Source organism: Phaethon lepturus, unplaced genomic scaffold, assembly GCF_000687285.1.
Source record: "Phaethon lepturus isolate BGI_N335 unplaced genomic scaffold, ASM68728v1 scaffold2998, whole genome shotgun sequence".
NCBI classification, from domain to species: domain Eukaryota; kingdom Metazoa; phylum Chordata; class Aves; order Phaethontiformes; family Phaethontidae; genus Phaethon; species Phaethon lepturus.
Window position 1 is genome coordinate 16,528 of NW_010558093.1, and position 26,279 is coordinate 42,806.

The 26,279-nt window shown below is 36.9% G+C and overlaps 2 protein-coding genes across 2 annotated transcripts; both read left to right on the forward strand.

Moving 5' to 3' along the window:
* Positions 1–327: 327 nt before the first annotated feature.
* Positions 328–26,277, forward strand: DST (dystonin). Its single transcript, XM_010292936.1, has 24 exons — positions 328–494; positions 626–719; positions 1,032–1,186; positions 2,048–2,510; positions 2,598–2,726; positions 2,930–3,007; positions 3,120–3,281; positions 3,382–3,486; positions 5,216–5,311; positions 6,648–6,773; positions 7,168–7,320; positions 7,573–7,727; positions 7,865–7,991; positions 9,164–9,347; positions 10,341–10,498; positions 10,812–10,990; positions 11,222–11,360; positions 12,175–12,368; positions 14,500–14,662; positions 15,320–15,403; positions 15,497–15,604; positions 16,342–16,440; positions 21,031–23,802; positions 24,361–26,277. The coding sequence occupies exons 1-24, from the start codon at positions 328–330 to the stop codon at positions 26,275–26,277; spliced, it is 8,007 nt and encodes a 2,668-aa protein (XP_010291238.1).
* LOC104625336 lies at positions 17,980–20,076 on the forward strand. Its single transcript, XM_010292937.1, has 3 exons — positions 17,980–19,217; positions 19,362–19,467; positions 20,035–20,076. Exons 1-3 carry the CDS (start codon positions 17,980–17,982, stop codon positions 20,074–20,076), a joined length of 1,386 nt encoding a protein of 461 aa, XP_010291239.1.
* Positions 26,278–26,279: the final 2 nt, after the last annotated feature.

Here is a 26,279-nt window from a genome sequence, read left to right on the forward strand (position 1 = left end):
TTAAATAAAATATTTGGCGTGTCTGTTTCCTAGAGACGCCCTAATGTTGCTGCCTAGTCTGTACTTGCAAAGCTTTAATGCAAGGTAGGGAAGCCAAAAGCAAGGTAGCGTACATAGCCCCAGGTAAAATCCTTTGAAGAGCTGGCAGAATATTAATTGCTGGGTTTTGAATATGCGTACTGAAGCCTATTTAAAGGAGGAGTGCTAGGTGTTTCAAAAGCCAGTAGTGAAATTTCATCCCTAGAAGCTGTACATTTTGTAGGAGTTTCATCTTTTCATTTTTCAGCAAATGTAAACAGCCAGAAGGACCATCCTCTGGATGTAAAAATGAATAGCAGTAGTTATAGCTATCATAGCAGTGATTCACTGTTTAGCAATAGTACTAGTGCTCGAACCAGTGTTGACTCTAACGAGAATTTCCTTTCTGTTAATTGTGGTCCGACACTGATTAAATCTTGTATAAGCTTTGGTAATGGCACCTTAGAAGGAAACAGGTAACTTGACATATATATTTCTGCTTTGTGTTAGATGCTCTTTGTTTGTTTTTAAAGTCATGCAACATGTATAGTAAATAATAAATAACATCAATACTTACTTATTTTTCTGAAATGCTCTGACATCGCAGGTTGGAAATGCTGCAGCAGATTGCAAACAGAATTCAGCGGGACAGCCGGAGCTGTGAGGACAAACTAATACTTGCCCGGAATGCTCTGCAGTCTGTAAGTTGGTGATTTTACTTGGCTGTGTTCATGAACTTACTGCAGTGGAATGGCTACTTAAAAAAAAATAAACCTTTAGGGTAACTTGAATGCATGCTTAATAGCCGCTACTTTTATTGTCATTGTGGTGTTATTTTTAATTTAGCATTTCTACAAGAAAATACCAAAATTGCTTAGAGTGAGTTCTGGTAGATTTTTTCTGCCAGTAGTTAGATAAAATGCTTCACAATTGTTTCAAGATCGGAAATTTCTTACAGCTCATTTCTCTTTGGTTTAGCTGCAGGGCTTAATGGCTTTCTCTTATTTATTTAGGACACCAAGCGATTAGAGTCAGGGCTCCAGTTCCAACATGAAGCAGAGATAGCTGGGTATCTTCTTGAATCTGAGAACCTTCTCCGCCAGCAAGTGATTGATGCCCAAATTCTTATTGATGGAAAATACTATCAGGCAGACCAGCTTGTGCAAAGGTACTTTACAATGTATTTATATGAATAAAAAAATGTCCCAAATATGGATACCCGTTATGGACATTTTCAAATCTTTAGGTCTATCGATAAACTTCTCAATCTGTCACTGGGCACACAAATAAAGATTATCAGGTGTTCTGGTGGGTACATTGCCCACAAACATTTTTGAAGACAAGAGGAGCTATTTGTACTCATTTGATAAAATTAAGTCATTCACCGTAACATGTTTAATGTTTGCTAGATATCTGAGTGTAAAGATGTTAGCTTCTTTTATTGCACCTATAATGCTCCAAGAAGTCACTAACATTGATTCTAAAAATGGAGGTGAGATTTCTGCTGATAGCTGTAGATATCTTAACAGGTAATAAGTGTGGTAACATTAGCTTATATGTGGCAGTGTGTTACAGTCTTGGCAGAAAGATGCATTTAAACAGCATAATTCAATTTTATGAAGACGTGGCTCTAAAGTTTTTCAGGGTTCGTTCTAGACGGGATGAAATCAAGCACATAACAGCCTCTTGGCAGTGAACTGCAAGTGTTTGATCTACTGCAACATGTAGTATCTTGTAAGATTTCTGCTTTGCTGATTGTTCCCTGGAATTGTGTATGGTGCATGCTAGTGCCCGTACCATGCTGTTTTTTTCTAGCCATTGCCTGATTTCTGCATCTATTATCTGTATTTATAGAAGTATAAGCTGACATACCCTATACTTTCTGATATAAATGCTTATTGATACATACTTAAGTACAATGAAAGTGTAAGAGGTCATGTGAATTCATATTGCTATTCAGTTCAGCATGATAAACCTTAATCATAAGCATTCATTGACATTATTTATTTATTTTATTTTATTTTAATAGAGTCGCAAAACTTCGTGATGAACTGATGTCCATACGGACTGAATGTTCTTCTGTGTACAACAAGGGGCATGCACTGACAACAGAACAGACAAAGCTGATGATATCAGGAATAACCGAAAGCTTAAACTCAGGATTTACAACAAACCTAACCCCTGAATTAAATGCTGCAATGACCCATGGTTTAACACCTACTTTGACTTCTTCCAGCTTGACATCTGGCCTTTCATCAGGTCTTACTTCCAGAATGACACCAACCATCACTCCCGCTTACACACCAGGCATCCCACCACGGTTAATTCAAAGCTATGTGACAGGAGTAGATGGGGGGACTCTGCAAACACTCAAACTGATGCAAATCAGAAAACCTCTTATGAAATCAGCTTTTGTGGATCAGAATTTAACAGAAGAAGAGGTGAACATGAAATTTGTCCAGGACCTATTGAACTGGGTGGAAGAAATGCAGGTAGCAATCTTTATGGAAACAGTCTGCTTCTAATTATTATGTTTACTCCTTGTAGACTGTGGCTAATTTTTCCTTCTTATTTGTAAGGTGCAACTTGATCGAGCAGAATGGGGTTCAGATTTGCCAAGTGTTGAAAGCCATTTAGAAAATCACAAAAATGTCCACAAAGCCATTGAGGAATTTGAATCCAGCCTTAAAGAAGCTAAAATCAGTGAGGTACAGCACCATATTCTTTATTTCTTTTGATACTTTTTCACTGGGTGCCCCATAAACTAATGTTAAATTTTAGAACTGTGTTTGGGTTTTACAGTCTTACTTTTATTTCTGATCTCTAGATGATGTATGGTGAAATCAGGAGATCTAATGGTTTAACATATTTAACCTTTCTGTTGTCTTTTGACCTCATGTACCAAATACAGATCCAAATGACTGCCCCTCTTAAACTCAGTTATGTGGAAAAATTGCACAAACTGGAGAGTCAGTATTCAAAACTCTTGGTAAGTTTGTCATACCTCTTCGATGTTCAGCTTGTTAGTATACATCATCTTTGATAAGGGATAAGCTTTAAATTCTGGGTTTTGTAAATTTTTTTTTTTCTTTTTCATAAAGAACACATCGAGAAATCAGGAAAGGCATCTAGATACTCTTCACAATTTTGTGTCTCGTGCTACTAGAGAGCTGATATGGTTGAATGAAAAAGAAGAGGAAGAGGTTGCATATGACTGGAGCGAAAGAAACCCCAATATAACAAGAAAAAAGGAATACCATGCCGTATGTATTGCTAATATAATGCAGAGGAAATAATTAAATGCACTTTAAGAATTTAAGAGATTTCTAAAACATTCCTATCTTTCTTTGTTTGGAAAAAAAGGAATTAATGAGAGAACTTGATCAAAAAGAAGAAGTTATTAAATCAGTACAAGAAGTAGCTGAGCAATTGCTTCTTGAAAATCACCCAGCCAGGCTAACCATCGAGGTAAGTTAGTAAAAACTAGACCTTAGATTTTGGGAGAAAAGAAGTCCTAAGTCATAGGAGATTAAACAACAAGACTCTGAATAATGAGGACTTTATTTTTTCCTCTTCAGTGCCTCTGCTGTATCTGTCTTCCAGTTTCCAAAAAGTAAAAACACTTCTGTAAAGTTATGGCTATGTCTTGAATTGCTTAAATAAAATCCCCCTGAAGTCTAAAATTAAAATTTCCAGAGTTGGTCTGTATAGACGTTTCTGGTCACACACACAGCTTCTAGAGTTATTGATACAAATTGCATTGGCAAACTGGGGACACAGAAACCTTATGTGGTTTCTCTCCTGTTGGATTGAAAGACATTTCTGTCTAGTCACTATGTGTATGGGTTCTTATTATAGTTTAGGGTTGTTTCATAACTTATTTGTCAGTGAATTATGAAACTTGTTTTGATGTTAAAAATCTTACCAGGTGATGTGATTTGCTGCAGGCTTGAATCGAGCTCTGTATTATAGGTAGATTTACAGAAAATATAGTGTAGCTGTTGCAGGGTCATAACAAGTTTCCAAAGGAGAATGTAAAACACTTTTCCCTGTAGGTCTTCAAGAAAAGAGTAAATACAGAAAGTGGGTGGTAAAAATGGAAACAATTAAAAGCTGTTTAATTATAGAAGAATGAAAAAAGTCAGAGAGGATGGGTTTTTATAGTTCTTCAGCTCAGTGAGTTTATAGCTGCATAAATTGGAAACATGAAGAAAACTCCTCCCTTTCTTCCTTCTCATGACATTTACTGTAAATAATAAATTACTCTTTATGTAATGTGGGGAATTCTATTCTTTAAAAGCATATGCTGTTTTAATGGGTTGTTATCAGTGTAACATACTTAATATATGAGTATATTAAAGATATTATGAAACCAGGCCATCGCAGTGAAGATCACTGTACAGTTTATGATGTCAGCAGTAATGCTGTATTGATACATTTGAAAATGAAAAAAAATGCCTTTTCTATGGAAGAATTTATGCATTAATGCATCAGTTTGAAATTCATCGAAGCCAATAGAAAAAGCTCTTTTGAATTCCCTGAGAATCATACGGAATTGAGAAATTGAGACTTTTGGCTGGTTTCACAAAGTCAAGAGTACCCTCTGCTGGTGAACACTCGTGCAGTGCATCTCCAGTGGCAGCACCACGCAGACGGTGTAGGAGGCATCGTCAAGCAGGGTTACGTTCTTGAAATTCCTGTGCCGCTGTTACAGAAAACTATACATTGCAGTGAATCCTGATTAATTATTTTTATTGTGCATTCTCTGTTACTTTAATATCTGATTTGTATCCAAGGATGAATCCAGCTATTTTGGATTTTTTTGGATATTTTGAGTGAGTAAATAGAGTCCCAGAATCATAGACTAGCTTAGACTGGGGGAACCTCAGGAGATGTAGTCCAGCCCCTGCTTAAAGCAGTGTCAAGGCTTTGTTTGGCTGAATTTTGAATGTGCCCGAGGATGGCGATTTCACAGCTTCTCTGGGTGTGTTTTCTAATGTTTGACTATGCTGTAGTGACAGGCTTTTTCTCACATCTAATTGGAATTTTCCTTGCTGCAGCTTGCTTTTCCTGAGTGAAGAAATCAGGTTTAGATTTTTGTGTTTGCTACATTACTTCTATGTTTCCTAAATTCTGCAAATGTGTACACATTTTAATTTTCATTTCCTTTTGTAAAATCTCTTTGTCTCTTTTAAAGGCCTACAGAGCTGCAATGCAGACACAATGGAGCTGGATTCTTCAGCTCTGTCACTGTGTTGAACAACATTTGAGAGAAAATGCTGCATATTTTGAGGTAAGAATGTGAAACGTTTTAAGGTAGGACTGAAGTAAAAAAGTTCCCCTGAAAGTCCTAGTTGCTCTCTCACAACAGTTGCAGAATTGACATTTGTCATGTGCAGTAATAGATGATGAGCCATGCTCCCACAGTGTTCCCACACCTGCATTGTCTTCACTACAGTTAAATCAGTTCACAGCAGATGAAAACCTGGCATGATGTTTTTTCAGAGTGCCGCAGCTCAAGTAGAGACTGAGAATGAACCCATGTTCTCTCCCTGCCATACACAACTGCCATCAGTACTGCATTTGCAGATGATGTAGAGCGGATGGTGGTTAATGGTGGCCAAGGGAGAACATACTCTAGGTGTTTTTTCCAGGACTACCCAATTAGAAATGGAACATACAGCATTAATAATAAATGGAACAGAGAACACCCTGACAGCAGACATGTCCAATGAAACACCTTTCTGATTATCACCCATTTACATACTCAGCAAATGATGCAGTACTCAGTTACATGCTTGAGGATCGAAGATTTAAGGGTTTCTCAGTTACATGCATGAGGATCAAAGAGTTAAGAGTTTTTGGTTTAAAAAAAATGTACTCTTTTTAATATTTAAATTATACAGATTAGTCCTTTGTGTCTTCTGGGTTGGGTGGTTGAAGAGGAAGGGGGTGATGCTGGGATGAGGTGCCTTCAGACTGAGAAGGGTGAGAGCCCAAAGTTAGGAAATGGATGCTGGAGAAGACAAAGTGAGCGATTTGGGCTCCTAGTGGTAGGGGAAAGAAATGGGAATTCTGTATTTGAGAAACGAGGTTTCAGGGACAGAACGGGGTGAGGGTTATCACAGGACATTTCCCTTTCCAATCGTGCTTAAGCAGGACCTAGTTTGGGGGTGCAGATACCCACGCAGAACTGCCAAGTGTGGCAGCTTGCTTACCCTCCTGCACAAAATGTTTGCTTCAGTGTGCTTGCTGAATTTTGCAGCTAGATTGCAACAGTTTGTAGGCTTTATCTGTTCTTTATACACAAAAGTAATTGTAGTTCCAAGAGAAGCGAGAATCACATCAGAAAATTTTTCCACTGCAGGAACAGTAATTAACTAAGGTACAATAATTGATGAATTAATTTTGCATGTAGATAGTAGCAAGAATAACCGGTGTTACAACGTGTGCCTTCCTGAACAGTACATTTAGACATGAGATCATGAATAGTGTTGTGTGGTTCAGTGGTCACTTCAAGCTACTAGAAAAGATTATTTTTAAAAAGACAGTACTTAAACTTCATAGTGTAGCTGTTTGTATACTTTTTAGATTGTTTAAGAATAACCTAGGTATTTATCTCATCCTAGTTTTTCAGTGATGCCAAAGAAGCCATGGAATATTTGAAGAATTTGAAAGATACAATATACCGAAAATACAGTTGTGATAGATCAAGCAGCCTTCATAGGCTGGAAGACCTTGTCCAAGAGTCTATGGTAAGAATTCAAGGATCCTATTAATGTGAGTTACAATTAAACAAGGAATGTGTAGATTATAGTTGGATATAAAATAGGTCTGTTAAAGTTATTCCTTTGAAGTGAAGGAAGACAAAAAGAAGATTTGTTTTTCAGAATTTATAATTAAATAATTGCACCTATCCACTTGACTGTTTTTCATACCCTTAAAATACAGTTTTAATTATTAATTTACCTTTACAATACCAGATGTTGTGGGAAACTGGCGACTTTGTCACAAAGATACTTTGTTCTTGTAAAATGTATTACTTCTACGAAACACGGTGAAGTAAGTCAGGAAAAGAAAAGCTTAACAGGATCAAAGAAACAGCATTGTATTCTGGCCATTGACGTGTTCTTTTCTTAACTGTTTTAGGAAGAAAAAGAGCAACTCTTGCAGTATAAAAGCACAGTAGCAGGCCTTGTGGGGAGAGCAAAGGCAATAATTCAGCTGAAGCCAAGGAACCCTGACTGTATACTCAAAACATCCATCCCAATTAAAGCCATCTGTGACTATAGACAAATTGAGGTTAGAAACTTGAATTTCCTCAAATCAATTACAGACGTGAGAATTCAACTAAAGTTTCATTAATTACCATGTTCCTGGAGAACCCTAAGCTCTAAATTTCTTCCACCCTAGTAAACAAGAGCAAATCCTTGTGCTGAACGTTGTTTTTGTTGTTCTGTTGCTTATTTGTTGACACCATTTGCAGAAGTGCTTTGTAAAAGTATTTTGTAATGCTTAGCTCATTAAATTATTCTGCTTTTCTGTTAATACTAGATAACTATTTACAAAGATGATGAGTGTGTATTAGCAAACAACTCCCATCGTGCTAAATGGAAAGTCATTAGTCCGAGTGGTAATGAGGCCATGGTTCCATCTGTATGCTTCACAGTTCCTCCACCAAACAAAGAAGCAATAGATACAGCCAACAGGTACAGACAAAACAAAACCACCCATTTTCTTTGAGAATTAATTTATTAAGAAGTTTGAGTTAAAAGAACGTCTAACTTTTTTTTTTTCCTCTTCATGTGTTACTTGGATCTAAAGTTGGAGTCTTTTTATGTTGCAGGATTGAACAGCAATTTCAGAATGTTCTGGCCCTTTGGCACGAGTCACATGTAAACATGAAGAGTGTAGTGTCCTGGCATTACCTGACAAACGAAATCGAAGCTGTTCGAGCTGGCAATGTTGCCTCGGTATGTGCTATGTGTAGGATGGGCCTCTAAGCCATTTGCTGGGAAGCCATAGGCTACACTTCCCAGAAATACTGCATAGTCAGCAATTTGCAGCAAATTGCTCGTCTCCCTTGTGGGAATAGCCGGCAGTGGTCACGCTGGTTGCCACTGTGCGGTGTTTTGCCTTGATCTGAGCAGCCTTTACACAGATGGATTTGGGGAAGGAGCAGAGAGGTTGTACTATGAAAACTACCTGTAGCCTTTTTGCACTTATCTCTCTAGTCTCCTGTTGTCAAGCAGAGAAACAGGATCTCTCAAAAGCAATTGAACAGTGACTAAATCTGAATTTTGTTCTGGAGGCGTCTACCTTTTCTGCATTTATGTTGAAGATATCTGGGGAGTTTTGCTTCATTAGGCTGAGGTTAATCTTCATGAAAACCTCCATTATTTCCTTACGGCTGCAACTTCTTACTAATAACGGAACAACTGTGAAGGGACATCTAGTCTTTCAAGCTGAGGCAGCTGAACACTCATTCTTCCATAATGCGTTTTTTCATTCTCAATACCCATCTGTAACTTGAAATGTGTAATAGCTAATTAGGATCAATTTGTCAGAAATGAAATTGTGATGTTGATCAAAATACTATTCTGTCTAGCTAAAACAGTGTGTGAGATCACTGAACTACACATTGTTAGATGTATAGTGTAATACTGTTTAATATCGTAGTTTATTATACAATATTCATGTATATCTGTCTACAAACTGTTGCAATAATATTTGTAATACCCAAAACAACATTTTCACTCCTCATTTCCCACTGTTGCTGTTGAAAAGAAGGAATCTGATGTAATTCTTGAAGTGTCCCTACTTCTATGACTCTTGCTGGCTTCCTGTTTGTTGCTACATGGCATTAGATGGAGAGCTGGTGTCTAATGTAGGATTGTCTTAACACAACCCATTACTGGCATTAAAGATGGAAAAGGATTTTATAGTGAGTGTAAACTATCAGCTGTTATGCTGATATCTGTCAAGTGGACTCCAGCCCAGGCACTGCAAGCTTCCAGAACCTTGATTCTTTGACTTTACCATCTTCGTAATTGGTCAATATTGCTTTTTGATAAAAAGTGTTGCAGGGAACTGAGTGAGTGATGCATCATTGCTGACTGTACCTTGGATTTATAATTTGTTGCAGATAAAGACGATGCTGCCAGGTGAACATCAGCAGGTTCTAAGCAATTTGCAGTCCCGCTTTGATGATTTTGTGGAAGATAGCCAGGAGTCCAAAATCTTTACAAGCTCTGATACAGCACAACTGGAAAGGGAAGTTAATGTTTGCAAGCAATACTATCAAGAGCTTCTGAAATCTGCAGAAAGAGGTAAAACTTTGCTGAGAAGAGTAGAAAGATGCCCTCTTGAGAGAGACTGTGGTTCTTGATAAAACTTCTGTCTTTGAATACAAGCTCTCGTGCACTACCCCTTTTATCATACTGATACTGTTAATGCCCCAGTTCTTCTGAACAGATAGTCATCATTTTAACAATGTGCACAGTTACATTGTAGAGAAGCTCTAAGTTTTTTTTAACTTTATATATTTTAAGCTCTGTAAAAATATCGATGTCTTACTTAATATGCAGATTGCTACAAAAAAATTTACACCTAAGAATTTATTCTGTGCACTGCAGCTCACTGCTTAGTAATGCCTTCCTTGTTTTTGAATGCTGGAAATGCAACCTGATTACTTTGTTGAGCTTATAACAGAACTTTTTCCACACTGTTAAGGCAAGAAAATTGTCCTAGGTATTTTCCTGCCTCCACAGAATCTCTGTAGTTACTGCTCTCTTAACTCTGTTTTTAAATACAGTAAGAACAGAAAGCTTAAAATATCTGCTCTGATTTACTGTCAAGTAACTAATGAGTTAAAGAAATACAGTAGTGCAAAGCTGATTACTGCATTAGCATAGTTCACTATATTTAGGGAAAGGTGTGTTGCCCTGTGTGTCTGAAAGATGGGATTTAAAAAAAAAAAAGCTGTAGTGTTTACTGTAGTATTGTGCCTGATACCATCTGACTGAAAGAATCAGTCACAGGGTTTAGCAGTGTCTGTGTAAGGGGTGGTACCTGTGCCTGGGATGAATGGTCAAAGAGGTATGCTAATTTTTCATGTGTGAGGAGGTGATCTAATAATAGCTAAAATTTAAGGGTTCCTAACATTTGCCTTACAGCCAAAATACCAATGGAAACTGATGGGATTTCAGCCAGTCATGAAAAGACCTGTAGAATGGTGACTTTATAAAGTGTTTCATAAGAAGACATCGTGGAAATATAGTGATGGCTTTGTTTGCTAACATGTGCCTTGTTTCTTTCAACAGAGGAGCAGGAAGAATCTATTTACAATCTGTACATCTCTGAAGTCAGAAATATCAGACTTCAGCTGGAGAGTTGTGAGGAGCGGTTAATACGGCAGATCCGAACCCCAATGGAAAGGGATGATATACATGAAAGTGTTTTTAGGATTTCCGAGCAAGAGGTAGGCCTTTGAGAAAGGCTGTTTTACATAGCAAAAGAGTTTTGTTTTAAACCAAATAAATCGAGATGTTTTGATTGTAGCCATAAAAGTTTGTGGCGCACCTTTAAAAGACAAGAATCAGAGATAAGATTGTGTTTGTCAGAAAAAAGACACCAATAAATGGCGACTCTGTTAGTTTCCCTCTTACACATAAGTTCCTTGTTAAAAATTTTTAACAGTGTCCACATGAAACAAGCAAAAGAGAGCAGATCTGTAGAGTATACATGAGGTTGATGTAGCATAAAAGCACTGTCAATGACCTTTCATTTTACAGAAGCTGAAGAAAGAACTGGATCGACTGAAGGATGACTTGGGAGTCATCACAGATAAATGTGAAGAGTTTTTTTGTCAAGCTGCTGGTTCACCTTCAGTCCCTACTCTGCGCTCGGAACTCAATGTTGTTATTCAGAACATGAACCAAGTTTATTCCATGTCTTCCATTTACATAGATAAGTATGTAATAGGCCGTCTCCCATCACGCGTTGTAGTTTACAGTTTTCTCTTAAAAATAAATTAAATAGAAAGATAGTAGTATGAATAATACTGATCAAGGAAAAGGGTGTTAACATATTTTTAACACTGTATAAAGGGGTACCCCATGACATGAAAAGGATGAAAAATCACAGGTATGTTGAAAATTGTTGTTATTGATGGTTCAGTTAACAGGAAATAACTGTTTTTCAGATTAAAAACTGTAAATTTGGTGCTGAAGAACACCCAAGGAGCAGAATCATTAGTAAAACTCTATGAAACTAAGTTGTGTGAAGAAGAGGCAGTAACGGCTGACAAAAACAATATAGAAAATCTGATGGGTACATTAAAGGTAAGAGTTGGCTGGTGCCTTTTCATGAGCAAATAAAAAAATAATAGGAAAATGATCTGTCTTATAACACCTGTTTTGATTATGCTATATATTGCTATAATGTGTGTCAAAAGTTGGCTTGTGTATTTGGAGGAAAGTCTGTATTAAGATTGACAGCTCAGAAAAAAAATGACAGCTTTGGAGCGTTAGGAATCAGATAGTTGGCATGTGCATTCCTGTATCTAAACTTCCAAGAGTGGTACTTGTTAATGCTGCAGTAAGACTTTTTTTTTTTTGTCTCTTCAAAAGGTAACATATGCTTAAGGTAACATATGCTTAAGGTAACATAAATAAATGTGGCCACAATAACATTTCCTGCTTCTGCTATGGTATACTAATCAGGGTTTTCCAGGAGGTTTGGCAGATATCTTTGAAAAAGGATAAGATTCAAATTCAGCATTTTTTGTGTGCTGTATATACCTCATTTTACTATTGCAAATTATGAGTAAAGCTTTTTTGTTAGATAGAATTATTGGCATCTACCTAATGATTTTCTTGAAAGCTGTAGTTTATAAGTGTGTTAATTTGCTGCCTGTGTTTTGATGTATGTGTTGTGGGGAATGCTGTTACTTAGAATTATTTTGCAGTTCATAACTAACCAGTTGCTTCAGACCCATTCTGGTGCCATTCCAGTGTTTGAGCAACCAGAAGTAAAATACTCATTTAAACATTTTTCGTTTATTCTTTTATACATTTTACTCCCGTAAAGTACTCATTTATAAAATAGAGTCATAATTTAGGAATTATTTACAATTTATCGTTTATCACATACTAGCAATGGAGATCTGAAGTAGATGAGAAAAGAGGAGTGTTCCATGCCTTAGAGGATGAACTGCAGAAGGCAAAGATGATCAGTGATCAGATGTTTAAAATGCACAAGGAACGTGATCTTGACTTTGACTGGCATAAAGAAAAAGTTGATCAGTTAGCCGAGAGGTGGCAAAACATTCATTCTCAAATTGAAAATAGGTTTGTATAACTTCTTATTATAATCTGTTCATGTTTTATGCTGTTTTTTTGTTTCTGAGGAAGATTAATCAGAAAGAAATGTTAAAATAGGTCAGAATAGTTTTCTGAACTATTTGTGAAATGTTTTAAGATCAAGGACCTTTCCTGTGCTGTTGAAATCATTGTCATACTTTTCCACAGGAAATGCCTGTGACTGTTGAGCACCAAAACATTGACAAGATACACAATTTTTATTTAGTTACAACTTATTTAGGCACAGTAAAGATAAATTGTCTTCTATCTTTCCAAAAAAAGCCTGCAGAAATGGCTTGCTGTCCTATGGAAATACCATCTGTTTCTCCACATAATTAGTTCTGACAGGGTGAACTGATGAGCTGATTCATCAGTTATGATTGGATTCATGTTAATTTGCTTTTAATGACTCAAGTGCTAAGTCTGGAAGCCGTTAGCTTCCATTGACTTCTGTGATAGTTTTGCCGCAATAACTTTTGGTGAAGTGCCAGTATTTTCTTTTGGTGTACAACTGTTTTCATGCCGCCTCAACATCCAGTTGCTCTAAATTCAACCCTTCAGTATAACTGTCATGACGATATTGGAGAATGTTCCTCAAATGCACATGCCTACACAGATGTGCAGTTACAGCAGAACATCCCTACCTGTAATTCCAAAGGAGATGTCCATACATGACATTCCTGTATGTAACAGAACTGTAGACACTGAAGGAAAAAGTATGGACAAGCTAAGGAAGTCTGTGCTATACAGCCTGGGTTTATTTTCTTTAAAATCTACTTTAGTTTGTCATTATAGGTAACCTTAACAAAAGCATCAAAGACGGTGCTGTTGATGTAAAAGTTCACACAACAACCGTTCACATTTTGGTCCCCCTTTTCTAAGGGGTGAATATCCATTTAGGGGCAATACTGAAGTTACTCACTTGTAATTAATTAATTTAGTTGTCTCTTTTTAACGTTGCTGGAAGTTAAAATGAAGATGGGCTGACTCATTTAAAGCTGACTGCAGAATGGCTAACTTCAAATCCACCTCAGATTTTTCATCATTTGATAGCGTGACATAGTTTAAATGATAAAACAGTAGGTTTATCATGAGTACTGAAGCGTCCTTATTTCTCAGAGGGCAAGCATGAACCACATGCTCTCCTCACAGGACTGTATCCTGAATAGAATATGCTGAAAAATAACTGTTATTACATAGTGGCTTCTAGTGTAAATAGCACAGATTGTGGTAGTTGCAGTGTGGAGCTGTAAACAAGATGCTGTCTACAAATGTTCACTCTGTTGCTTCCTAACAACTTGACACTGATGATCATTATACGAAAAGTATGCACAAATATTGGCTGCAGTTATCATGATCCTTTCTCTTTTTCATGGTTATTAACTTTAAAACATGCTTAAGTGTGAAACCTGAGCAATACAGTTTGCTTTGCTTGCTCTTTTTCAGTCTGCTTTTGGCATCTTGAGGGCAACACTAGAGTGATTCAAAGCATTCATTCCAAGTCAAACTTTGAAGTAACAGTATAAGGATCATGAAAGAAAAAACAGTTTCAAGAAATACACAGCACTCTCAGGTCAAAAATATGATTTAAAAATGAACTTACAGGATCAATTGCTTTCGCACATCTTAAAGGCTTTAATTTTAGTGTAGCTCCTGTTGTTTTGTAGGAGGCACAGAGAGTATGATGAACCATTACTTAACTCCAGCAAAACACAGCACACACCTTGATTCATATAGGTCACATTTGAAATGCTCTCACTTCTTATAACAGAATTAATTGCTGTTTGCAGAGCCCTCCTTCTTCCTTGGGATTTCCTGTGCTCCTGGAGGTTCAAGCAGTTTCGCTCACTAATGAGGGATGTCTGCAGAGTTTCTTCTGTAGTAGGATCTCTCCTGGGTGTCATTTATGACTAATGAAAAGGCTTCATCAAGCTGGGAATCTTGGTGTTTGAAAAGTTAATTTACTGTTTAGTTAGTGTTATTTTAGTATGTTTATAGTGTGAGCTATAGCAGAGCTAATGTATCCAAAGCCTTTAAAGCTATATTTGCCTTAGTGTTGTACTTCTTATCTTTAATATTCATCTTTTCCCCTTTGGTTTATCTTCTAAAATAAAATCAGGTTGCGTGACTTAGAAGGTATTAATAAATCTCTGAAGTATTACAAAGACACTTACAATTCTTTGGACACTTGGATTCAACAAGTGGAAGATACTCAGAGAAAGATTCAAGAAATCCATCCTGAAAATAGCAAAGCATTGGCTAAACAGCTGAACCAACATAAGGTATGAAAGGGATCTCATTGTAGGAAATCACTGCTGTAATGACCGAAGAATTAAAGTATCAGTTTAACCCAGTGATGTCAGTCCTATGTCTTGATACGAGATGCTTATATTCTTCAGCCCTTGCTGTAAAATTCCAAGTCATCACCAGTTTTTATGGTTTTATGTTTATAAACATCATGAACATGTCACTCACTGATTATTGCCATTTTATAGACCAGATTGTTTTGGTCCTCAAATCTGCAAGAAGAGCAAAACCTTAGAGAGTGCCTGAAACTCTGGACTCTCCGATCACATAATTTTTTATTCAGTACTGCTCTTGGTTTGTGAACATAGGAATATTTTCATGGAAGCAGAGCTAAACTCAACAACTGTCTCCTGCAAGAAGGAAATGCAGCTTAAATAAGAGACAGAATAACAAATTAGATGCACAAAATGGTATATTCCTGATTCCAGCTATTAAACCTGCTGGGTTTTTTTCAGTACTTCTGTACTATGAGCTTGACAAGGCCCAGAACGTAAGCTTGAGCATGTAATTACTTGTACACACATGGAAATGAGCATATTATATATATTTCATAATGCTAGCTAGAGTAGAAATGCTCATAATAATAGTAATAATAACTTTTTAAGATGAAGATATAGATTCATATTTTACAGATGCTGGTTTCTGAGATTGAAATGAAACAAAGCAAAATAGATGAATGCCAGAAGTATTCAGAACAATACTCAGCTGCTGTGAAGGTAATAAATAACGTTACACTTAGAATCCTTTTTTCTTTAGTGTCAGTATCATGTGGAATTCCAATCTTTTTTGTGTATTTTCTCCTTTTACAGGACTATGAGTTGCAGACTATGACCTACAGAGCTATGGTTGACTCCCAACAAAAATCTCCAGTGAAACGCCGAAGAATCCAAAGCTCATCAGACTTCATTATTCAAGAGGTAAATAGATTTCTTATGACAGCAAAACATGTTTTTTTGAGTCTTTGCTTAAAACAGAGTAAACACAAGAATAGGATTTAGGATGAAATAGGGCAATCAAGCAAGATTATTTTTGTCTCTATAGATACATGATGTGATAAATACTGGTCATTATGCAGTATTTAGATAACGAGATGGTATATTGCTGTTGATGAACAGAAGTCCCCCAAGTTATAAAAAACTATATGAGAAATGTACCTCAGTAAAACTGTTTAGAACTACCTCTGGTCTGGCTCTTGATCACAGAAAACAGGGGGAGCTTTCATCTTTGCTATGGTAAAACATACCAGATCTGAACACTTGGACGGGTTCCAAGGCAAATCAGCCTCATTTGGGTGGGAAAGAGAAATCTGTCTCCCTGCGAACTGTTAGAGAGAGGAATAGTTGCCACTATATAATCCCATTTATAAACTGTTCTTAGAGGGGGGAAGAATCAAGTGACTGTGAAGTCAAAACATTGGCTTCTGTTTCTTCTCCTTATGGATCTCCTCATAGATACTTAGGATTTATTTGTGCAAGTGCACCCTGCTTGATGGCATTCAACTTTGGAATCAAAATTGGGACTTTGGAGTCCACAATCAGAATTTTGGAATAAAAATCTTCATAGGTTCTACAGTAGTGTTTAACACTTCTTTGTGGGTTAATGGGAGTGCTTCCCTCTCTCTCCCCCGCCAACTCCCCCTTTTATTTCTCTACAGTTCATGGATTTACGGACTCGTTATACTGCCTTAGTGACCTTGATGACCCAATACATTAAGTTTGCAGGTGACTCTTTGAAAAGACTGGAAGAAGAAGAGGTAGGTCATCCCCTGGCAGCCAACCAAGCAAAAAGAACAGCTAGGAAAACAAAGAACAATATACCTGTTGGAATTATTCACAAAGTTAGCAGCAGATACGAAAGACTAAAATTCCGTATATACTGCACTTTATACAGTAATGTAGGAGTATTAAATTACACTATTGTCATTCAGATAAGCAAAGCCATATACCATCCATACATTTTACTAGTTCTTCCAGCTAGAAGGATCATATGACTCACTGAATTCTGATGCAGATGTAGTTACATACAGTACATTTTAATACTGTAATATTTTAGGGCTTGATCTTTTGGATAAATGCAGACATTAAGATGAGGTCAAACTTAGTGTGTGCACACCGTTGATGTCCTGTGTAGTCCTTATATATTCCCATAGTATGCGTTCTGGCCGTTAAGAACATATAAGGGAGATGGGATGCCCTCTTAATGATTAAGTTTCTTTGACATGTTTAGATAATTTTTTTCCTTCTACCTTCCTACTGTACTGATTCCCTGGGGTCAAACAGCATTTTATTTATGCTTAGCATTGAATCTTATTAACAGGTTACTGAAAATGAGCAGACAAATTACTCGAAATACATGCTTGCTGCAGAATCAACCTTCCAAATAATTGAGAAAAAAATACTTCTAAATTCTTCACTTTCTCTGGAAATGTTTGTCTCTGAAAGAGATTATATAGTCATTCTTTAAGGACTACAGTGTTTTAATATAATCTATGCAGTGCATATCTCAAAAATAAAGCCCATATGAAATGTAGTCCTATAATGAATTTTGCCCATATTAAAGGTAGTCCTATATAAATTACATAGAATTGGAGAACACTCTCATAAAGGTTATTATTACAGAAAAAACAGAGTTCTAAACAACTGTTGGATAATTCTGGTGCTGGCTTTATCTTTATTGGCTTTTCTTGCTATTGAATACCTCTGGGTAAACTGTAACACTAACAGCATGTATCTTTGTGCATCGTGAAGTCGTGGAGCATATGGGTGGAAATAGATAATGTTTGCTTATAAGTAACTGTTATAACTGAGGATTTAGTATGGCTGATAATGGTAATGGTATCAAGGAAAAAAAGTGAAACAAAGAACAAGAATTGAAACAAGGATTAAGAAATCTGTGAATGCTGATAGGCTTCATGTTCTTCAAGAGCAAATGAAATGTTTTCAACTCTTTTGGATCTCCAGGACTGCTTTTTTGGAAGTCAAACACCCCCAGTCTTCCATCTTCCTCCACCTTCCCTCAGCCTTCTAAATCTTTGATATCTTTGTAGGTTTCTAGTCTCAAAGTGGTTTGATGGGTTTTTTCTTTGTAATCAGGGTAGCAAATCAGAAAATGAATAATCCTTTTCAAAGAAGGAATGATACTTTTTTTTCTTCTGGGATCAGACATATGAAGTCTGTGATTGTTCCAAGATTTTCTTACATGCCAGTCTTTCTTCCTAACTCTCAGTAATGCCACTAAGAATGCACAGAATAAGGAAAAAAAAATTATTTTCCATTATATGTCAGTTTAATCCATGTGCTGTCATGCTCAGAGCTTTCCAGAGGAGGGTGAACTCCAACAACCTGTGAAGTCAGCTGAAGTCTTTCAACATTTGGGATGTAATGAAGCTGTTGAATTCAGAGAGGAAAACACACCTAATGAAAGCATGATGGATGTGGAATATTTGCAAAAAGACAACTCTGCCAGTAAGCCTAAACACACAGAAAATAAATTGGAAACTGACAGAAGAAAATTAGATGTAGGCAGATATGATAAAATCAAAACTGATAGAACACTAAAGCAATTTTTAAATTTCAGTGGTCAAGAAAGTAATATTAGTGGCAACACAAAACACAAGCTACATACAGAGCAAGATAATTTAATGGGTTTTGGTAATCAAAGTAAAGAAGAAGCAAACGGTAGAAAAGATTGTTTTATTTCAGCTGAGATCTGTGTGAGTGTGAATAATGATCCTGGTGAAATGTTAAATGAGCAAATTGTTAATGGAGAGAGACAGAAAACAGAGGGAGTATCAAAGAAGTTGCCTGAAGTGGAAATGATACACAAAATCTCAGGAAAAAACTGTTCAAGAAAGGCAGAGAGTGATGTTCCAACAGAGGAAGAATGTAAGATGCAATCGGGAATTAATTCTGAGCTAACAACGAAGAAAGATGAAGTTACACCAAAAACTGGAAAGCATGCCTTGGATATCAGCCCTTACAAGCAGCAACATTTTTCACCAAGGACTCATTTTGAACGCCAGCATAAAGAACATTGGCTTACAGAAAGTAATAGCCATAATACTTTAAACTCTGAAGACAGAGAGTTTCAAGTGTGTGGTAAAAAAAGTGACTCACTCTCAGGTGTAAGGGATGCCATATCTTTAGAGAAAGTTGCGTCCTCTTTCAGAGAGCTGACAGGAGACAATGGAAGTGAAAAAAAAAAGTTAAATTTGCAATTTGTGAGCGATCCAGGCATTTCTGGTAGTGTTGAAAGGGATACAAACAAACTGCACAGGGCATCTCTGGATAAAAGTTACTTCATAGCAGAAAATGAAATCCTAGAAAAATCAGATTTAAATCTAAAGGAAGCTAAGAGTACAATGCAAGAAATTTTGTCTGTTTCTTCAGGAAATATTTCAGAGAATCAGTATGCAACAAAAGTCTCTGAATCTTACCCGTTAGATTTGGAACTGTCACCAGTGCAGAGGGATCCAAGTTTAGGTACAGAATTGCTAGAAAATGCTGGTGATTTAAATGCAAATATAGTCCTGTCAGAAATTATTTCTGGAGGAGAGGATTATTTTCCATTATTAGAACATGGATTAGCAAAAAAGCTTTTGAGTCATGATGAGAAAGTAAGTGAGAAGAAAATATCACAGGGTAAAATTTGTGGTTTGGACAACATAAATTTAAGCTGTGAGAAGCAGAGTGGAGAAGACAAGTTAGAACAAGGTCAGAAATGTAAAGATTTATTGCTAGTTGCAGAAATGGACAGTAGAGATATAGGTCATAGCACAAAGGTACCTGGAAAAAATGCTGAACTACAGAAAACATTCTGTGAAAAAACAGGGAAAAAAGCCTCACTTGGAAAAAAAGAAAAGGAAAAAAAAGGATACAATCATAATGAAGAGAAAAGGAGCACAACTATTGCTGAGGTACCAGAGTTTTTATGTAGTGCAAATGAAACGGTTAATTTAAGACTGATTCTAAACCAATCTAAAGACTTCAACCTAAAAATGTGTCAAGGTCAAGTGATTTAAAGTTGATTGAACATAATCTAAACAATGAATATGCTAATGATATATTAATTACTGTGCATTTTGAGATGCTTTTAAGTTCTTTTAAATTTATGTTTATTTTTTATTACTATTTAATTGCCATCCTTTTCTCCACCCAGCTGATGCTCAGTCATGTTGATTAGAAATAATGAAAGCTAACAAGATATAGTTTGTGACTGTATCTGTATTTTTAGTTTTTCAAGCATAATACATTAGATTTTGTGTGAATGGGAGCATAAAAGGAGATCTGATAAGAAACCAATTCAAATGTTTTGTATCCATTGGGGTCTGTACAAAATTGTGACACAGGGGAAACACGGAGAGGAACTGAAGAAGCTGCCTTTGCATTAGCCTTTTAGGAAATAAGTTTCATATATGATATGAAAAATCAAGTAACTGGTAAATTTGAACTAAACATTTTGTTTATTTGGAAATGTTGCTATAATTACCCCTCATGCCATGTTTGTATGATCATAGAAATATAAGTGTGTTCTTACCTCATGTTAGCTCACATTTGGTAACTAACGCGGTAATAGTGCTAACGAAGACAAGGTATGTATGGTTTCAACCATATTATTACTGGTGAATATACATCTTGCTTGTAAGAGTTTCCCTTGATCTGCCAATGTACAGAGGCTACTAGCTGACTGGCTTTCACTAGGATTTTCCTGATTACCATGGTTATATCTCTGTGTCTACACTGCAGAGGAGCTGTGCTCCTACCAGTCCCCCAGCTGAGCCAGTGGACGCACTGGGACTGTGGAGCACACTACAGAGCATGGGTGTACTGGGGTTTAGGTACTTCTCTTTATAGGGGATGATGCATCTTGGCTTTAGCTCTAGATACTGTTTCTTTTCTTGGTGGGGGATTTCCAAACTTCTCATGTGTTATTTGTGCTTGCAAGCATAAAGCCCTTCTTCCAGTTCCTACTGAACTGATCCAGAAATGGTAGGCCACTTTCTTCTTGGGAATTCTTGCATGTAGTGTTTGGCTCACTGTTTGCTCTACCTATTTGTTTGGAGAAAAAGCTTATGCGAGCTGTTTGATGGTGCTTACCGCTGAGAGGCTTCAAGACTTCTTCGCTTTGTGGATGTCTTTATGGAGGGTTTCATATTTGGCTAATGGTAACTTCCTGAAGCTTACTGTATCAAGAGAAGGTGATGGTGGTGGGAACTGCTCGTCCTACTTTCTGGACGTACCATATATATATGAGTAAGTATTTTCCATTATGCTTTTCAGAGCCTAACATGTTTCATACGCTCTATTACAAAAAGTACATTCCAACTCATCTTGTTCTTTTACAGACTTTAAAGGATAAGGAAGCATCAGTGCGTGAGGCGTATTCAGATCTAATGGCACAGCAAAATAGCACAATTGATGAGAACAGAAAACTCACGGGAAAGCTAAAAACACTTGAGGAGATGTTGGAGGATATGAAGAAACAGAAATTCCAAGTGGAACAGGAGCTCCCGAAAGTGAGGGAAGCTGCAGAAAAAGAGCGGAAGAAGCAGCAGAAGGACATGGAGGAGATCTGTCTTCAGAAGACCAAGGCTGAGCAAGAGGCAAAGCAGTGTCGTATAGATCTAGAGAGCATTGAGAAAGAGAAAGCAGATGCAGAGCAGGAGTTGGAGTGTGTAAAGCAGCTCATTTTTCAGGCAGAGACTCAAAGAAGTGTACTGGAAGAAAACCTCCGTGCTTTTCGAAATCAAATAGAAGAAAGCACTTTTACCAGAAGAAACCTTGAAGAGCACCTAAGAAGAAAAGATACTAATCTTCATGATTTAGAGCAACAAAAAAAAACCTTAATGCAGGAGCTGAAGAAAAAAACAGAAGGAGAGGAGAAACTTATGAAACTGATAAAGCAAATGGAACAAGATCTTGAATTTAAAGGGAATCTATCAGAGATAAAGCTGCAAGAAAAAGAGAAAACTGAAGTCACAAGGAAGGTTGTTGAAGGCAGGTACTCTGTAACTAGAGAAACTTCCCTGCCAGCTTTCACAGCTAGGCAAGGCAGCCAGTGTAGGACAGATTCTGAAATTACAAGTTTGCAGAAGAAACAAGAAGCCAAAAAAGTAGAAGAGCTTAAACAGAAGATAGATGAGCTAACCCTTGCTAACAAAAAAGCTGATAAAACTATTAAAGACCTGAAATATGAACTGACTGAAACTGAGCTTCAGAAATCATCAACAGAAGAAAAGTCTCGTTTATTAAAAGAAAAACTAGATAAAGTCAATAGTGAACTTAAATGCCTAAAAATTAAGTTGGAGGAAAAAGACCAAGTAGAGCAGGGATATTTGCAACAGTTGAAAGAACTGGACAAGCAGCTACATAGAACCACAGGTAAAGCTGAAGAGGTGATGCAAGAAGCTATGGATCTTAAGAAAATTAAGATGAACTATCAGGAGGAGCTGAAATCTGTTCAGCAAGAGAAGACACAGCTAAAAAGAGAAGTGGAGGAATTAACTAGATCACAGACAAAAACTGAAATCACTATCAAACATTTAAATTCACAAATCAGTTCTCTTCAAAAAGAGAAGCAGGCAGCTGAACACAGAACACAGTCATGCAAAGGAGAAGCAAATAGTCTTCAAGATCAATGTAGGAAAATCCAAGAACAGTTGCTTCAAAAAGCAAACCTGGAGAAAGAAAACCAGCAGGAAATTCAGATGCTGAAGAATGAATTAGCCAGAAGTAATCAGATGTCAGAAACATTGAAACGAAAGATAGAGGACCTTAATAAATGGAATACTGAAACAAAACTATTGATGAAGCAAATTGAGTCTGAGTTGGAGAAGATGACTTTGGAAAAACAAAGCATTCAGAGGAAAAACGATGCATTAAAAGCCCTAGCAGATGGTTTCAAAGAGCAACTGCGTACAACAAATGAACAATTGCACAAGCAAACAATAATTGAGCAAGAATTCATATGTAAAATCAAAAGCCTAGAAGCTGATTTAGCAAAAACAAAAGACTTGGCTAGTGAATATAAACAAAAATGTGATAAACAAAGTGTTTCTACCCTAACCACTAACCGGGAAGTTAAAAATCTAAATGCCCAAATGAATGCTTTAACTATGGAGAAGAGAGTGAATGAGCAGAAGATACAGCTACAGCAAACTCATATACAAGAGCTAAATTGTAAATTAAAAAAATTACAGGATGAACTCCATCAGAAGACTCTGGATGAACAAATGGCATGCAAGAAGATGATTCTGTTTCAGGAAGAATCCATTAAGTTTAAACACTCTGCAGAAGAATTTAGGAAAAAAGTTGAAAAATTACTGGAATCCCATAGCATTGCAGAAAAGGATATTTCTGGCATAAAACTAGAATGTGTTGCTCTTCAACAAGAAAAGCATATGGCTGAGGAAAACGTCATGTTGTACAAGATACAAATGGAAGATCTGCAAGAAAGGCTTAAAAAATGTCATGAACAACTACAGCAAGGGAAGCAGGCTGAAATGGACTATCACCAGAAATGCAGGAAACTTGAGGAAGAATTGGAAGTGCAGAAGCGCACAGTTGAGAGCTTGAAACAGAAAATGGACCTACAGGTCAAGGAGAGTGAACACAGGTTTCTTTTGTTTCAGAATGAAGTTCATCAAAATAATAAACTCCAAGAATCTGGATTTAAATTGAGCTGTGAGAGAAGAGGGAATGATTTCAATTACCTGAGTGACACCACAGCTAGAGAATTTGAACAGCTTCCTCTGCATACAAAACCTAGCTCACCTTTGTTAAGGCAGAAACAGGAGAGATCGGGTTTTAAATCCGATCAAATAGAAGAAAATACATTGTACATGAGTGCTGATGATACAATACCGAGAGAAGTGCAGTTCCAGGTGTCAAGAATAAACCAGTCACTAGAAGAAGATGCAAGCCCACAGTCTTTTACAGAGTTTGTTTCTCAAACAAGTACACAGTTCCAGATAACTTTTGATAAAGCAAGCCAAATCTCTGGAACATCTGAAAGGGACAAATTGAGAAACAGGAACCTACACAGTTCCAGGCAAACTATTAGACATGGAGAAGACATGAAACATGAATTAGGAGTGGTAAAACTGCATCCCTTGGAGGTACACACTACGTTTTGTGAGGGTTTGCCTTCCTAGTGCTGGTTTTTACTAGTCTATTTTTTAATTTGTTTGGTTTTAGTTCTGCTTTGCCACTCTTCTGTATTTTCTCTAATGTTTCTTATTTCTTACCTTGGTGAACGGGACCCCTTCATTCTTACATTGCACAAGAAGCTTTTCATTAAACCTTTGTAGCAGATTTGTTAATATCTAAGAAACATGTTATTTTAAATATTTGTGTTGGAAATAGGGATTCACATACAACATTGTATCATTACTGGTCAAAATGAGCTTTGATCAGCAGCACTAAGTTCATAAGGTACCAAAAAATCATTACTGTTGCTTAGTCTGTTATTGAATAAATATTTGAAATGGCAAATGCTCTCTAAAACTCCAACTATCTGTATTTCTCTGCTCTCCAACGCTAGTAGCAGTTCTCCTTTTCTGACTTACATTCAAGTTCTCCCTTTTGTTTCTCTGGTGGTGGATGTAGGAGTGAATTATATACAGCATAGTTCCGCAGATGTATTTCTCACTGTGTCAAAAAATTCCTATTTACAGATAGTGAAGAACAAGCAGTATGACATGCATGTTGAAGTCACAACATTAAACCAAGAACATGAAAAGACTTTTGGTAATGAAGAGAGAATGTTTGAGGGATGCAAAACGTCTGAAAGGTTTAGGAGAGAAGACTTTGCAAAGATGAGCTCTTTCTTAGGGGAAGAGATTTTGAAAACTGTTGATGATGCTACTCAGTTGGAATATTTTACAGAAGAATATGATGATATTAAATTTCAAGGTCTCCGACATGATGTAACTGCCAGACAGTTGGCTGAAGTTAAACTTTTAGACAGGCTCACAGTAGAGCAGCTCCGTTCAGGGCAGAAAACTATTGATGAGGTTCAGAAAAGTCTTGAAAAATTTTTAACTAAACCTACAGCTGTAGCTGGGCTGTACCTTGAATCCAGCAAAGAAATACTTTCTTTTGCTTTAGCAGCAAAGAAAAGAATCATAGGAAAAGCATTGGCAGTAGCATTTTTAGAGGCCCAAGCAGCTACTGGTTTCATCATTAATCCCACAACAGGTCAGAAATTCTCTGTTGATGATTCAGTCATTGCAGGGCTTGCAGATAATGAATTCAAGAGTAGACTGCTTGAGGCAGAGAAAGCTGTTCTGGGATATTGCTGTTCTGGGAGAGTGATCTCTGTGTATCAGGCTATGGAAGCTCGACTGTTAGAAAGGCAAAAAGGTAAAAATATCCTTGAGGCTCAAATCGCAAGTGGGGGAGTGATTGATCCTGTAAGAAGTGTTCGCGTACCTCCAGAAACCGCTGTGCAGCTTGGCTTGCTCAATAACACAATTTTAAAATTTTTGCATGAACCTTCTAGTAATGCAAAATGTTTTCACAATCCAAATAACAGGAAAGCTATGTACTACTGTGATTTGCTGAAAATGTGTTTGTTCAGTGTAAGCAGTAAATGCTTTCTGCTTCCAGTTGGTGAAAGGAAAATAAGCAGCCCATCAGCAGAGAAAAGTCATAAAATTTCTGTAGTAGATGTTGAAACAGGGGCTGAGATGACTTCATATGAGGCTTATCAAAAAAATTGTGTTGATAAAGCTACATATCTTGAGCTTTCAAAACAGGAATTTGATTGGAAGGAGTCTACATGTTTTGACTCTGATGGGAATTCTTTTCTTTTGCTTACAGATCTTAAAACTGGTGTACAGTTTAATATTGAGGAGACCATAAATCAGGGTAGAATTGGCAGAGCATTAGTCAATAAATACAAGGAAGGTTTAATCACAGCTAATGAATTTGGTGATATTTTAGCTAGCAGTTCACAGCCAAATAAAGATTTAAACAGTCCTATTGCAGGGTTCTGGCTTTCTGAAACCAATGAAAGAATTTCAGTCTTAAAAGCCTCACGCAAAAACTTGGTAGATAGAATTACTGCCCTCCGATGTCTTGAAGCTCAGGTTAGTACAGGAGGCATAGTTGATCCATTTACTGGGAAAAAGTACAGTGTTTCAGAAGCTTTGCAAAGGGAGTTAATCGATGATGGTTGTGCCAAGCAAATCCAGCAGTGTGAATTGATCTTTACTGGGATCATTCACCCTGTAAGAAACACAGTTATGTCAGCTGTTGAAGCTATGCATTTAAGTGCTGTAGACAAAGAAATGGGTATGCGCTGCCTGGAGTATCAGTATTTGACGGGTGGGTTGATAGATCCAAAGTCTCATTCCAGATTAACAATGGAAGATGCAATTAAGAATGGTATTATTGATGCTGTCACAGCTACGAAGATGAAAGATGAAAAATTGTATGTTAAAGTTATAACATGCCCCAAGACGAAGAAGAAGTTAACCTATAAAGAAGCTTTAGAGAGAGCTGTTTTTGATTGCCACACTGGGCTGCGATTGTTAGAAGCAGCTCAGCCCATGAAAACGGGAATTTCCAGTCTTTACTATAATTCGTAATG

Excerpts from the sequence above, each read along its gene's own strand:
- DST (XM_010292936.1), top strand. The coding sequence starts at position 328 with ATGAATAGCAGTAGTTATAGCTATCATAGCAGTGATTCACTGTTTAGC. Across the intron at positions 3,487-5,215 it reads CAGCCAGGCTAACCATCGAG|GCCTACAGAGCTGCAATGCA; the intron begins GTAAGTTAGTAA and ends TCTCTTTTAAAG. Across the intron at positions 7,728-7,864 it reads GCAATAGATACAGCCAACAG|GATTGAACAGCAATTTCAGA; the intron begins GTACAGACAAAA and ends TTTATGTTGCAG.
- LOC104625336 (XM_010292937.1), top strand. The coding sequence starts at position 17,980 with ATGTGCTGTCATGCTCAGAGCTTTCCAGAGGAGGGTGAACTCCAACAA. Across the intron at positions 19,218-19,361 it reads TTAAATGCAAATATAGTCCT|CTGTGAGAAGCAGAGTGGAG; the intron begins GTCAGAAATTAT and ends CATAAATTTAAG. Across the intron at positions 19,468-20,034 it reads ATATAGGTCATAGCACAAAG|GGGAAACACGGAGAGGAACT; the intron begins GTACCTGGAAAA and ends ATTGTGACACAG.